This window comes from Primulina tabacum, chromosome 4 (genome assembly GCF_025594145.1).
Source record: "Primulina tabacum isolate GXHZ01 chromosome 4, ASM2559414v2, whole genome shotgun sequence".
Classification (NCBI taxonomy): Eukaryota; Viridiplantae; Streptophyta; class Magnoliopsida; order Lamiales; family Gesneriaceae; genus Primulina; species Primulina tabacum.
The window spans coordinates 2,134,557-2,150,234 of record NC_134553.1 but is presented as its reverse complement, the minus strand read 5'-3'; the positions used below and the strand labels follow the sequence as shown (position 1 = coordinate 2,150,234).

At 35.1% G+C, this 15,678-nt stretch overlaps 2 protein-coding genes across 7 annotated transcripts in view; both read right to left on the bottom strand.

Annotated features, from left to right (window-relative positions):
• Positions 1–1,858: 1,858 nt before the first annotated feature.
• LOC142541397 (uncharacterized) lies at positions 1,859–2,970 on the bottom strand. Its single transcript, XM_075647935.1, has one exon. It carries the CDS (start codon positions 2,799–2,801, stop codon positions 1,932–1,934), a length of 870 nt encoding a protein of 289 aa, XP_075504050.1. The 5' UTR covers positions 2,802–2,970; the 3' UTR covers positions 1,859–1,931.
• Positions 2,971–3,861: 891 nt separating this feature from the next.
• The window catches only part of LOC142542314 (serine/threonine-protein kinase ATM), a 57,932-nt gene continuing 46,115 nt past the window's right edge, over positions 3,862–15,678 (bottom strand). For all 6 annotated transcript variants that reach the window (XM_075648893.1, XM_075648896.1, XM_075648897.1 and 3 more), the window contains 19 exons: positions 15,376–15,459; positions 14,052–14,132; positions 13,843–13,932; positions 13,686–13,748; positions 13,334–13,474; positions 13,192–13,248; positions 12,984–13,043; positions 12,739–12,833; positions 12,331–12,439; positions 11,576–11,665; positions 8,288–8,367; positions 8,122–8,200; positions 6,519–6,565; positions 6,347–6,446; positions 6,039–6,170; positions 5,825–5,959; positions 5,675–5,740; positions 5,093–5,239; positions 3,862–4,237 (listed from right to left, as the gene is read on the bottom strand). In XM_075648893.1, coding sequence (XP_075505008.1) covers positions 4,160–4,237; positions 5,093–5,239; positions 5,675–5,740; positions 5,825–5,959; positions 6,039–6,170; positions 6,347–6,446; positions 6,519–6,565; positions 8,122–8,200; positions 8,288–8,367; positions 11,576–11,665; positions 12,331–12,439; positions 12,739–12,833; positions 12,984–13,043; positions 13,192–13,248; positions 13,334–13,474; positions 13,686–13,748; positions 13,843–13,932; positions 14,052–14,132; positions 15,376–15,459 — 1,734 coding nt within the window. In that variant the 3' untranslated portion in view covers positions 3,862–4,159. The remainder of the gene's footprint in view (positions 4,238–5,092; positions 5,240–5,674; positions 5,741–5,824; positions 5,960–6,038; positions 6,171–6,346; positions 6,447–6,518; positions 6,566–8,121; positions 8,201–8,287; positions 8,368–11,575; positions 11,666–12,330; positions 12,440–12,738; positions 12,834–12,983; positions 13,044–13,191; positions 13,249–13,333; positions 13,475–13,685; positions 13,749–13,842; positions 13,933–14,051; positions 14,133–15,375; positions 15,460–15,678) is intronic.

The following is a 15,678-nucleotide window of genomic DNA, read 5'->3' as shown; positions in this document are numbered from 1 at the left end:
GTATTCTTCTATAAATACCAGGTTTGAGCGTATGATTAAAAATTCAATATATTGTTTTCAGCAGCACCCTTAGTTGCTCCCTCATATATCCTCAGTATCTGACTTGAACGTCGGAGGGGCTATGCCAGGACACCTTCCCTGGTCCCCTCATAACGATCTTATTTGTGATTTCAGGCTCAGGATAATTTCAAAACATGTGTCTGGACTTAGTGACACTTGCTGAAATCGGACCCTAAATTTCTCGTGAATATCAGTTGTGATTTAAATACTCTACAGATAATATAGCTATATGTTTAGTACGATTTGAAAATGTAAATTACGAGATTCTAAGAAATTTGCGAAGGGAAGTAAAATGCCTAGATGTATGCATTATGGTTTTATTGAATTGTGTGGCTACATAAATTGCAAGTCTAACTTAAAATTACAAAGCAATGATTAATTGAAGTTATTTTTACCGCACCATCCACGAATATGGAAAATACACTTTTTTCTTATGAAAATTAAATAAACATTCTAGATTTCAATATTTTATAAAAGTTGCACGAACATCATCTGACTACTACATCAACTTGAAACCTGGGAAGATGTAGTATTTTATTAATATCTCGTAGATTATTGATCAAAAATAACCAAGGACAAAACAGTTTGAAAGAGAACTCAATTTTCCTCAAGTCATATTTCAAGTCGGCTAGACTAGTTCGGACATTATCTATGCTAATTGGACGCTATCGATTGTATTATATGTGTCATCCAGCTCGATCTTATAGCGTCCGGTTATCATAGATAACGTCCGAATTAGCCTTGCAAGACTGATATATGACTTGTAGAAAATTAATTTTTTTAACTGTTTTGTCCGCTAGTCATTTCGATCATTGTACTATGAAATATTATCAAAATATTTCAGTTCGTCAGATTCCAAGTGGTGTAGGTTATGTGTTTGTGCAATTTGTATAAAATGTTAAGCTGTATAATATCTGTTTAATTTCACAGATGAGAAACACGTATTTTCGATATTTTACTAGGAGATTTGGTAAAAAAAAAAAAAAAAAACCTGATTAATTGTTTAGATGTACAACAATGATTAATCTTAAAAAATGTTGATCGATTATAATTCATATATCAACGAGATCATAAGTTTAGAACGAAATTTCGATTCAAAATTCAATTGTATCAAACTCTCTCTCAAACTAAAAAATATATAACAGTATGGACCAACATTTTGTAAAATGAAATACATTTAAAATTATGGTGCATCCGTTTGATTATGTCGTAATTACAGACTAAGAAGTGTTCGCTATCTCTAAAACAAAATGATCCTTATGTTAGATTTGCAATGAAAAATCTAATAATCATTTTCTAAAATTTCATATATTTCACATAATTATTCTTTGAGAGTGACTGAAGATAATTTCAAAACATCAACATATAACTGATTTATATTTGAGTTCGGCGCGATTGATGGTTTACATTCAAATGCGAATCGTGTGGCCACACATAGCCATAGAATTATACGTAGTTTTTATATTATATTTATATATAATATTGATAAATATTTCATACAAATTACCTGATAAAATAAACTAATTTAAAATCAACCTGGTTACTTTAACATATTCAATCTCGATGATCGACTTTAAAATTGGAAAAAAATATTACAAATATATTTACAACAAGAGTATGATTCTTGTGAGACGATCTCATGAATCTTTATTTATGAGACGGGTCAATTCTAACGATATTCAGGATAAAAAGTAATACTCTTAGCATAAAAAGAGAATTAATTTTTCATGGATGACTCAAATAAAATATATGTTTTATAAAATACGATATGTGAGATCGTCTTGTACAAGTTTTTTTCCGTACAATAAAGATGAAAGTATAAAAACAGGTTTATCCAAGAAACAAGAAAGATGAAATATAGAATAATAATCTTAAAAAGGGTGCAAATTCTTACCCAAACCATTCATGTAAGCAAAGAAGCCCACTTGATGCTGTCTGTAAGGCAAGTACGACCGCCGCTTCTCGCCGCTGTCTCTGTTGTACGGCGGCGGTGTGGGTTTACCAGCAGCTGCCGGCGGCCGTTTAACGTTATTGCTCACATTTTTTCTGCCGCTATTGCTGGGAGATAAGAACACGAGACCCTTCTCCTTACGGCTATTTTTACGGCCAACAAGGGTTTCTTTGATTGTCTCTTCTTCTCCCTTTGATCTCCCTCTGTTGCTGGGAGATGACAAGACGAGACCATCCCTGCTGCCAACACTGAAGCTCCTCTGCAGAAAATCCTTCAACTTCCATTTCTTAGAGAGAGAGCCGGGGAAGCTACCCCTCTTCCACCCCCCGTCCTCCGCCGTCTTTGGCCGCCACACGCAGTATGTATCCGCCGGGACACCGTCTAGCTCGTCCACATCCGACGACGAGCTAGAAGACGTGGCTGTGGATGTCTCCCTTTCTTCAGCAAATAGCTTCCTTATAGGAGGCCCGATATTCGCACCCTTCTGAGAACCCGTATTCATTGGGGCCCTGTTGCTGTTAACAGTCGGGTAAAGGGGAAGGATCTTACCATCGTGGAAGATTTCATCGGCTGAAACTGTGGAATGTGCTTCAGAATTCTCCCACGTCACTGGCGCGAACTCGAATTCTCCGTCCTCTTGGACACCATCTTTCTTTGCAGATTCTGAGATATCTGCTCCGTTGGCTCCTTCAAACACACCATCTTCGACCCTGAATTCTTCGACGACCCGAGCAGCGATTTCTGCTAAATTACTATTGGAAAAGCAGTTAAAGCTCGGTGATGGAGACATCACTGCATGCACTCGATAGCCTGTATTATCAATATCTAAGCATATATGAAAATCTCCAGCTTTCAGTTGCTCAACTTCCAAGAAGGGAGAAAATTAACGGTTGAAAATGGCGGAAAATCTTGAGTGAGTGGAGTTGATTGAAAAAATGAGTGGAAAATGAAAGAGAATGCATAGCGACCACGGGGAGCGGGTGACCTGAAGTATTTAATTTGCAAGGTTAAATAATTTTAAAAAGAAAGTACTGATTAAAAAAAATTTCATGTAAAAAACGCCAAGTAATTTTCATTTTATTTAAAACATCTGCTCCACAAATTTTTATACGAAATATTTTTAATTTTATTTTGAAATTAAGTTTCACTATTTGTTGAGTTAATTTTATGTATTTATTTAAAAATAATTATTTTCACAATAAACTTTCGATGGTTTTATTTAGTCATTATTAAAATAAAATCATTATGTTTAAAAACCTAAAACGACTATACAAATTTTTGAACAAAAATTAAACACAATTACGATATAGGTATAAAATATATTTCTAATATTATTATATCAATCAATTTAAGCTTTGTTATACATCACTTGTAAGCAAGAAAATAATTTTTTTCTCTACGGTATAACTAACACTTTTCATATATTAATTAAAATATAATTTGATATTTAAGGTCTTTGGACGAGAAAAATTGTAGAACCCAAATTTAAAGCAATAACAATTGTTTCAGATTTTTTAATAATACAATCATTAATTTTTTTTAATGTATTTTCAAAATAAATTCTTGGCTTAAACAGAATTTTGTGGAAACATGAACGTAGTTATATCATAGCGTAAAAGTTCTTATATGTTAATTAAAACAAAACATCCGAAATTTTTCAAATTCAAAACGGACATTTTTCTTTCCAATAAAAAAATCACTTGATCTTTGAATCTTTTGCAATGAAGCAAAGAGATCCGATATTTTTCTAGGGATGAAAATTGCAATCCTGATACACAAGTGCAAAAAATCCCGCACAGCTTACGATTCTACAATTACAATTTTTTCAATTACATACGGACACAACTGAATGGAAGAATTATATTATTATATATTATTTGAAGCATCCATTTTGATATCAAGTTATGATTACAGTAAGCTTGCCATAAACCTATTTTCCACACAAACTAACCCACTTCACATCTTTACATGGAATCCCAAGGAATATTTGATCAAAATTGCTATTTGCAGCTCAAATGCATTAAAACCTCAGAAAAATAAGAAAGTAAAGTTCATCTCGATTCATGTACATTGCTCTATTTATTAACATTTCGACCTCCAACAAGATTGTGTGATGGTGCTGGATTGCCTCCAACAGTTATTGTCTTGTCACAGCCAAGCTCCCCAGCCAGGGAACATATGGCATAATCGATCAGGGTCAATGGCATCTTGTATAAGTTGTTGAACCTACAAAACATACAGTATTATGTCATTCAACAGAGTCCAGGTTTTTTAGATCATGAATATTGTTTGATTTCTGTGAGTTGATGTTTTTTCGGTTCTGAAACTCATGCCATTGTAGTCCTTGATTGAATCTTTACAGGCTTGGATTAGTCATTGATTCACGCAGTAATTACATTAAAGTTGCATGATCAATGTTTCGAAACTCCACAAGTTTATTAATTTAAACATGTAGAATGAAAAAGACGACTCAGAAAATTCTTGACAACATGATCCAAATAAAAAGATAATTCAAGCTTACAAAACGAAGTGATTTAGGACTGATAAAACCATGAGTTAAGGTGAAATCAAGTTCCTGAGAGTATATTTCCAGAAATGATTAGAAGAAGATAGAAAGACAATATGTCGAAAACATCCTAAAATAAAGAAATTGTAAGAGAGGGAAGGGGGGAGAGGAAATGATTTTTCATAGAAATTGGAAGTGGTCAAAACACTAATACCAACACTAATGACTAATCCTAACGTTTTTCTGTTCCTCAACAGAAGAAGCCTATTTTTAGCTCAAAGAAAAACATTTTTTAATTAGTGGAAGAGGCTAGGGTGAAGCAGGAGCTCCGATCTCCACTAGGTCCCACCAGAAGCATGGCTTCATGAGTTCGTTCATTTTAATTATCTTACAAGCTCCATTCTAAACCAACAGTCACTGCTTAAATTTTTTTTTAAATCACCACAATTTGTCAATAGTTCTCACAAGCGCTGCTTTAAAAGTTGATGGAAGGTTTAAAATGCCATTATCTATCTAACATGCTCAATTCAAGATTTAAAGACATGATAAAGAGTGTCATTTTGTGAACATATTACCTGCCCATGAACACTTCTCATTTCGCCATCCTCGTACCCATCTAGCTTCTGTTTTACTCGCAATAAAGCTCTAGCTGCATCTTTGTTCCCTTCATACTCATCTTCATCTGAATCCTCCAAGTTGGCATCTAAATCATCGTCGATATCCTAATAAGGGTGCAAAAAACTGTTAAGACATCTCATCCATATGTTAAGAATACATACCGACCCAGTGACGAACGATTCAGGATTTAGAAATCAAGAAATAAGCTCACATGGTCACATACCTAAAAAATATGATCACCTAGACTATAATGAACTTACCCAAAATATAATTTGCAAACGACCCCTCTAGTCCAACAAACCACCTATCTACACAAAAGTATTTAGAGCAAAAAGGAAGATATTTCATCTGATTGTACAAGGAACATCACAAGTCCTACAAAAAATGTCTCAGTGAGGACATTCGATTTGACTTAAATAAATATATTTTACGTCTATCTTGATAGATTCCATCACAATGATTCTACTACCTAAAGGCTTGAAATGTACTAAGATTACGTTCAAATTTAAGTACAGACAAAAGAAAAGTAACATGTATACCTTTTGGCGCTGCATAGCCTTTAGAGGCGATAAAGCCCATTTATATAAAGGATCGTGGATGAAAACCTGCAAATTACCACATTATTATACTATAATAGCTAGGTTTCTCATTGCATTTAGCATAGGATGATTTCCATCTATTAACTATACCTCAATAATTGTGAGCAACGCTTCCTTGTTTGTTCGCATGACAGAGAGAGTTTCCTCACAGCATCTTCTAAAAACTCCTTCCACCCCGGTAACACCCATACCGTCAATGATATCCCTTGTGAGTCTAAATGGTACCTGGGTACAGTTAAGGCCATCAGTAGTCAAGGAAAACAAAAAACTAAGTGACAATTAAAACTTTCAAATTAAAACCAACTCGTTCAGGTGTTTTCAGCATCAGGCCTTGCTCAAATGCGACACCGAGATCTATATGAACAACTTCTGCACTAGATTGATCGATTAGGACATTCATGGAATGCCGATCCCCTAGTCCAACAATGTAACCCACCTATATAAAAATGAGTAATTATAGCCAATTTGAAAATAATATAACATAATAATTCAAGGCCAAACAAACTATGTTGGGTATTTTCTCTTAGTGGGGGACGAAACAGCATAATGTTGTGACTTCATGTACAGAGTTGATAATTGAAATGTCAGGCCAAGTCAAAAGAACAAACAGACCATTGAACTAGCGGCGACACTTCTTGTATACGCAAGTCTCTTATCAAACCAATCAGCAGGATGCCTAAATCTCTCCAAGAAGAAGTAATGCATGACTGGCCTGCGGATGATAAATCATTCGCGGAAAATTCAGCTGTTTCATAACAAGGTGACATGGCAAAAAAGCACATACCTAAAATTCTTGCAGACTTCCAGGAAGGCCCTGGACTTATTATTTTCCTGCAAATAAAGAATACATAACATATATGTTCCAAATATTCTATCAATGAACAAACAATTCCTCAATGCACACCAAGTTTTAATGTTTGAAGCAAATTGAAATAACAGCCATCAAGGTAATGCATGGCATCATCAGAGTACGACATGAGCTAGAGTTTATTTCCCACTACTTTAGTTTGCAATCCGAAGTAGAATTATGGAATACAAAATAATATCAACTTTATTAAAGAACACCACAGCCTATTTAAGCAATTTTTCTTAATGAAAAATATGGATCAGCATTTTCATTTTCTCTAAGTAGAATCAAAACACTTGCCACTTGAATAGAACAGGCTGAAGAGGGAAAGTGATGCATTACGTTATTAGGTTATGACATAAAGCTTGGATTGATTCCCACATCACATTCACATAATGATAGTGAATAAGCATAAATTATTTTTTATCAGAAGCATGGATCCCCAACTTTTCCTTCAATGCACAACCAAAATAGCCTCCAACTATAACAGAACAGACTGAAGAGTGGAAACCACGTTAAGGTTATCTAACATCATACCAATGTTTTAATGAAATTTATGGTTTCCTCGTGACATGTTATCTAAGGCAAGAGAAAAAACAATCACGTGATACATCGAACTAGATCATGATTAGATCTGCTAGTCTAGCTCATTTAATCACCGGTTTTGTACATTGACAAACACAATAATGACTCATTTTGGCTTCGTTTATCAACAGTTTCAAGATTTTAAGGTAAATTTATTTCTATTATGTTTTAAAAGTTTTACTGAGAAACTTTCATGGAAATGAAAGTTCTAGAATTTTCAAGTTATCAATTCCCGTCAATATTTTTGCAAGGTCTCCAAGGGGGTGTGGGTAATGTCATGCAAATATTACTGAACCTTTTTTCACATTGGCAGCACCCTCTTCCCCCAATAGTAATTTTTTTATAAAAAGAAAGCATGTACGCTAATATGAAGTCAAAGCCATGAAACACCAACTCAAAACAATCACATTAAAAAAAAGAACCACAAAACTGATACTAGGCCTAAGGGAGAGGCTCTGAATTTTAAGGAATTCAAAAGGGTTAACTAATTTTTAAAAAAGAAGAAAGTAGAGGTTGGTGTATCCCAGTAATACATCAATGGGAAAGAGGTTAACCATTTACATCAAATTTTTAAAAAATAGGTTGCTTCTTGAATCTGAAAATACTAATGGTTTGCCATGCAACATAGAAAAGAGGAAGGTACTTTCCCTTAGTCGAATCATGGACAAAAACATAAAATGCTAGATTACAAATTACTCTGTTTCGACTGATTATCACAGTTCTACTTTTTATCCACCCACCACCCCAAGTGGCAACAGTTCATCATGCATTTTATCTTATGAGTTATGCATGAAGATGAAGGGGAGTACCCAAGTTGACTTGGCAAGTCTTTAGTGCTAAAGTGTACCATATCCCCGTCTTTACTTAGAAACAAACAAGATACATAAGGGTAAAAGCATGCCATTATGCCATTGGAAAAGGAAAATAACAAGAATTTAAAGAACATGACACATACTGCAGTCACGTGTTGCCTGCATTTGAGAAATGTCCAATCTCCTACTCCATAGCGGCCATGGGCTCCACCATTTCTGGAGCTGGATAGGAGAAATAAATGTATTCATCATGCAGATAATCATGCAGAAATCAAATTGTTGTTTTAAGGCAATTATAGTTTCATTAACCTTCCTATAAGATATTCACCCAGTGGGACAGTTCCATTCACCCATTCCAGAACACCAGCACTAGGTGTAAAAGGAACTACCTGTGTCATCATAGCAAATGAACTTAGAGTTTCTGTTCACATGTGCTCAATAGCTGACCACATAGAAAACTAATGTAGATATTTAAATATTTGGAAAATATAAAGGAACAGAATATAAAGGAACATCGTCAAACTTATTTCAAAGGATTCTAAGGAAAGGAAATCTTTTAGAACTTGAGCATCTTACAACTAGACATAACTAGAGCTATGATTATTCAACTAATAGAAAATCGTGTTTTGCTTTATTTATTTATTTTTTATAAGAAACGATATTAAAATCTTAAAAGATGTTAATAACAATAAGTGGACTAGTGATCCACGTCAACAAAAACTACATTAGATCGTTACCCTATCAATGATACACAAAAGTCCAATCTCTAAATAAATCTTAGATTGAAACATTTTGAAATTCTTCATGAACATCAATCCACGTAACAATTTTGATCTTGATTTTATCCACTCACTTGACACTATTATCTTCTGTATTTTCAAAAATTCTTTGATTTCTCTCTAACCACACCGACCAACATATGTCGTGAACCACCTGCTTACCAAAAAATTCTTCCCATGTTGCCAAGCGGTCGTCCAAGATCTATAGCGAATAAACCTTTCGTTGACTTCGGCACCACCCAAACCAAATCCAATTCTTTCAAAGCTCTAGCCAACAAGCCGTTCGTGAATGCACAATGAATGAACATATGGTCTTGTGTTTCCCTTTCATTCCGCCAGAACAAACCAATTTGGGCACATAGCACACGAGGGTCACTACTTTTGCATCATCTTCGAGGTCGACAACTTATCCAAAATCACTTTGTTAGAACCGAACCTTCCAAATAACATAGAAATACAGAAAAGCGACTGTGGGGAAAAAATTACGCAAATAAGGATTAAACTGAGAAAAGACCAAAAGGATCCTCATCCCTCAAAACCATTCGAAAATGCAAGTTCCATGAATGGGAAGACGATGAATTGTCAAAGTGAGCAAAATAGGATATAGGCATGTTATAAACCGCGGAGAGCTGAAATAAAGTCAGGTAAATATCCCTAAAGGAAGAATCTCCCACCATCTGTCTTCCCAAAACCTAGCCTTGGTACTTCCTCTAACATTTATTCTCACTAATTGTTGAAAAGTGGGGTAAGATATGGATATTTTTTTTTTTATAAAAAACAATATTTTATTAATTATATGATAAGAGTTAATTACAACAGTGGACTAGTTGTCCACTAGCAACATGCGTTACATAATATCAAAACCGTATCAATGATACACATAATAAGTCCAATCTCTCAAAATATCTATGATCGTCGTGTTTTTGAATTTATCATGAATGTCGAACCACAAAGCAACTTTTGTCTTGATCTTATCCTAGCGTTGTTCTCTATTGTCCTCCTTATCTTCAAAAAATTTTCGATTTCTTTCTAGCCATACTGTCCAGCATATTCCTTGCACCACCACTCACAAAAAATTCTTCCCCTCATAATTGTTAGTTGTCCTAGATCCATAGCAAATAAATCAGTCGTTGACTTAGGCACCACCCGAAGCAATTCGGGTTCTTTCAAAGCTCTAGTCCACAAAATCGTCGTGTATGCACAATGAATTAGCATATGATCTTGTGTTTCCGCTTCATTCCTACACAATACACACCAATTGGGACTCATAGCCATAGAGGGCCACTTTTTTTGCATCATCTCCGAGGTCGGTAGGTTACCCAGAATTGCCGTCCACGAAAATACCTGAATCTTTGTTGGAACCGGAACCTTCCATATAACATTGAAAAAAGGAAAAACTGGGAAGCGAGTATGTGGAAAAACGAGTCAAAGAAAGATTTACCGATAAAATACCAGACAGATCCCCACTCCACACTCGATAGTCACCTACCCTTCAACCAACCTAGTCTTATCTAAGAAACCTAATAACTCAGTCAACTGAAACAGCTCCTCATCTCTCACGACACTTCTAAAATGCAAATCCCATGATTGATTAGATGTCGAATTGTCAAAATGAACAAAGTGTGATTTAGGCATGTTTTGAACCGTAGAAAGCTGAAATAAAGCCGGAAAAAGTTCTTTGAAGGAGTAATTCCCCCACCACCTATCTTCCTAAAATCTAGCCTTGTCACCTTCTCTAACCTTAATCAAAAGTTCGAAACTAGTTGTGGAAAAGTTGGGTATATTCGGGAAATAAACTTCCATGGGCATCTAAATGTGACGCTCTTGCTAAACCCGCATTCCACCCACAACGTCCCATGTTCGACGTAAAATCTCCACAACCATTTACCCAACGTAACTTTGTTACTCAACATGATTTTCCCAATATAAACTTCAATAGACAACTTCCACAACTTCCCATCTTCTACATAAAACCTCCACCACCGTTTCTCCAACATAGCCTTGTTTCTCAAAAGTCAAAACAATACTCTCAATACCCAATCCCCCCTTATCTTTAGGTTTGCACACATGTTTCTAGGCAACCAAATGACTATGTGCATCACCATCAGCTCCATCCCAAAGGAAATTCCTTGAAATTTTCTACATCACATTCGTTATTCTTTTTGGTACACTAAAAAGAGACGTAACAAATCAACAATGCGTTTAAAACTTATGGAATCAACGTTAACCTTCCCCCTCTTGACACAAATGCTCTCTTCCAACTTGCCAACTTTTTAGACATCTTAGTCAGAATAGGTTCCCAAAGCGAGACTTGTAATGGATTTCATCCTAAAGGAACTCCCAAATACTTAATCGGTCACTTTTTCCTTACCACATCCAGTTTGCTAAGCTAATTGTTCAACTTCTTCTTCACATTGGATGCCCAACAAAGCACTCCTTTCCCAATTGATTTTGACTCAGACATGTCGCAAGATGACCTCACAACTTCCACCAAAAATCTGATATGATTCTCTTCCTCAACAAAGAAAAGGGTATCATCCGCAAACTGAATATGAGATATCTCTATCCTATTTCTACCAACCTCGATCCCTTTTATTAAATCCCTGCCCTCAACTTTATCAATCAACCACCCCAAACACATCCACTACCAAGGTAAACAAAAAAAGAGAAAAAGGATCACCTTGTCACATAAAACAGTATATTTGCTTTTATGTAAAAAACTATTAGCAAAATGAAAATTTTAACACAGTACAATTTGCTCTAGAAAAGAAATTTGAAGAAAGCAGCGTTGATTAATTTGCTTTTATGATCACACTACCTTGTATGTACGTATTCTGAGTCTCCTCTTCCACGTGTCACGATTTTTCTGCAAGAAAGTGTTGACTAAACCAAAAAACTGTTCCATCACCTGTGAATTATTTTTAAAAAATTATATAATGAAACCCATTGAGTATTTGCAAATATAAAAAAATAGAATATATCACCACTAAAAAGAAAGGAAAATGGATGAAACGAAAAAAAGGAATAACAGAGATTCATTTCAAGCATGATTGTGCAGAGAAAACGGGATAAACCAAGCTGGGCTGGTACAACAGACAGCTGGTTTTCACGAAATGTAAGAAATCTAGAATTCGAAAGCAACTAAACAAAACTATTGGTGGAAGTCAAAGTGAGGCTACAGGCACAATAACTTTAAACAAAAAATGAAAAATCACCACTCTTGGACCAAATGCACTAGATTGTTACCGCTCAATTAATTACAAAAACATACTTTCCACAAAGCACTGCTGTTAAATCACCAATTGACAGCCCCTTTCGCGTTTAATTTCTTTTCATTTTTGTAATCTCTATTTTGACCAAGGATAACTGTACAGGAAAGACATGAAAATGAAACCAGCTTGCTCTAACAATGTGATAATCTTGAAACTCCGGGAAGTATGTTAAATTCAATTGAGATTTTACCGCTGGCTGTAACTCCTCAAAATAAAGTGTGTCCAACCACAACTATTGTAGTTCATCTTTTACCAAGAATACCGTATGATTCACAAGAATAACAAATGACTGAACGCTTACAGCATCTTGTCTCAAATCATCATTTCCAGATTTTGCCAGTTGTCTGTATCTCATACCATCAGAACCTAGGCACTCAACCACTTTCGGAGCATTTATACCATTCATTATGCTGCATATTTTAGTGCAAAAACAGAAAGTCAAAAAAAAGGTAGAGCGTATTTATGAGAGCCTTATGCTGACTGCACTTATCACAATACTTGGGTTCTATATTATTATTATAACCTTTTTCACTATGATCAATTATTATAAATATAATAAAGATTAATTCATTTCAAAGGAAAAGATTATCCTCTTAACTAAAACCTTAAAAGCTTTTTCTAGTTTCCTTGAAATCACGCAAAAGAAAATAAAATTCCATAATATTCCTTAATCCAAATTCAGGATCCAAACAGAGGGATAATTACTCACGTGACAGAATCAGCCAGCCCTCTGAAGTGGGGGAAAAACCCTTTAGGATATTGACAAGTTTGGTCAACAGGGAAATTTGATGTTACCACAGGAACCTGAAATGAAACATGCAGTTAGATGCCTTACTTAACCATCTCAATGACAAATAAAGTAAGCGCTAAGGTAGTATAGAGGTATCTTTAACAAAAAGATTGGTCAAGTACAGATACTAAGACCTACGAAAGAAACCAAAAGATAAGTCTTACGAGCTCGAGTTCTCTAATGCCACGGAGTTCTCTCGGTAGAGTAACTTTTTTGTTGGTATCCTGTTCACACATTCCTTCCATTAGCTAAAAAAACCCATTATTCGACTCAAGATACCCCAGGAAGAAGAAAAGACCCAGAAAACAAAGATGTAAAGCACAGAAATAATTACCAGAAATAAGAATGAGCAAAGTGATGACAGTCACTTACCTCACTTTTTGTTTCCAACTCAGCGAGTTTAATGTAAATCTCCACCATTTGTTTCATCTAAGGCACACAAAATGCGAAACCAGAAAGTGAGAGGAAACAATATAAACCATGTAGATAAACATCAGAAAAATGAGGGGTTTACTTGGCTGATTACAGCACCATGGTATGCAGATAGCTCCCTTAAGAGATCTTCTGCTGCAACCTTTTTATCGACATCCACCACAAATGAGTTTCTACTACGCTGTTTGTCCTTGATCCGGTCACCATTTGCCAGAGCCAGCAGCTGATAAGTAACAGAAGGAAGAGAATTGCCAAGGTCATGTATATAATTTTTCTTATTAAAAATCTAAACCACAGGGCCGTAATATAAAGTCGATGACTACTCAGTGGAAGTGGAGGGGTTTATTGAAGTGACAGAAAGGATTATAATGAAAAACAAACATCAATCTCTAGCAACTAAAGATACTATCTTCCTGCAACAAAACAATTCATACCTGAAAAATTGTATGATAAGGATGGTCAAGTGCCATCTTCTTCACAAGAGAAACCAACGCAAACTGCAATCATCAACGATTCATCACATAAATAGCGGACAAAATATACACAGTAAGGATAAACATCGGAAAAACAAAGTGAGCATCATAAATTAACCTGAAAATTTTTAGGTGCCAAAGAATCTTTGTTGCCACCCATCCGTGAAGCAATTTGGTAAACCAATGGTATAAACTTGTAAGACTGTACCTGCAAGCATATGGACACAACAAATGCATAACTTTGTCCAGAAGATGATGATCTGAGCTACTGGAACATATCATTTCCCATGGCCCCGAATTAACCAAAGCATGATATCAACATAATACCTGCTTGATGGTGCTGAGCATACTATCTATTGCTATCTCTTTGGTTGTAAGACTGAACCACATGGAAACAAGTCGAAACACCTAAAAGTTCAAAAAATAAAAACACATATTCAACTAATAGAAAAAATATATATTTAGAATTAAGAAACTATAAGGAACAGAAAGTGATGAAAATTAACTAGTGCCATAATAAGCACTAAATCAATAAATGTGTTTAATCGATCAGAGGACAACTTTGAAGCCACAAGCATCCATATGTTCAAGTTCAAGTACTAATAAGAACTCGTATTATGCAAAACAAACATGCAACTAGGATCTGTGTTTTAATGAACATCATTTTAATTTTTATCTGCACGTAATTAATTGTTGTCCAAACGACGAACAGCTAACTCTGAGATGTGATGCATTTGCCATTTCTTGTGTTAAGATCTTTTTTTTTTATAGGAAACTATAAATTTATTAGATTAATAATATTTTTGGTTTCAAAGTCAGAGGTAGGAATCTATTCACAGTTCCTAGGCCATAAGAATAAACCAAATTCCTTTTGTTTAAAACATGTTTTGCACCTAAACTTAACCAACCATGTTGTGTCTAAACCTAAACCATGTTGGTGGAAAGCACATGAGCGTTACTGAAACTGATTCTTGGCAGTCCTAACAACTCATATCCATGCTGAACTAAGCGTTATTCTAGAGTGTTTATCAGGTACTATTACAGTTGAGCATTGTATCCTATGTGTAATGTTTCTAAATAATATCGACCAGAAAATAATTTCCTTTAGTCAGGAAGGCGATAAATTAGTTATTGCCACATGCTTTAACAACCTTTTCTTGTGTTATCCTCTTATATACTAGCGACTTTTGTTACCAGTAGTCAATAATTAGTTTGTAGTAAGCATGGATATAAATATTCAATGCGTAATTCAAACAAGGGATGTTGACAGAGATACCCATTGCAACATGATGCAGACCCCCTAATTTTCTCAGAACGTCACACAAATCGGTGAATTGTCGATCTATTGGAAGGTAGTTGATTCTCCCAATAGCTTTATCATCCTACTATTTAAAACTAATGGAATGTGATTAAAAAAAAATAAACTGCATCACGAGGATATGTATTTCTACACAAGCAAAAACTCAATTCGTTCCCATATGAAGTTTCAAGAAATCCTGTGAATCAGTCAGTACCAAGGCTCAGGAAAATGATCCCAAACAAGGGTAGTGATCTATGGCATGTTTGGTGAGTGAGAATTTTCAAATTCATGTACTAAGTACTGTAATTCTACTCTGATTGAAATGAAATGAACACAATTGTAAATACATACCACTTGGACATCATATTTCTCACCGATGATCAAACATTGCTTGTATCCCTCTACTGCTGTTGAGAGAAATTTGTCCCTATCTTCCTGGGTAGCAAATGTAACATGTAGAAATAAGATCAGTAGTATCACCTAAACAAAATCAGCTATAGGAAAGGTGCAGCTAAAGTACAAAAGAGATTTAGGCCGGTTAACCAAATACCTTTTTTGACAACCAAATAAAACACAACATGATGCTGGGACAAAGCAGAAATAACCGTAAATAATGAAAAGAAAAGATCGATGTTGAACAGTAAGTATTCGATA

Bases quoted from the DNA above. Each gene is read 5' to 3' on its own strand.
- LOC142541397 (XM_075647935.1), bottom strand. From the start codon at position 2,801: ATGTCTCCATCACCGAGCTTTAACTGCTTTTCCAATAGTAATTTAGCA.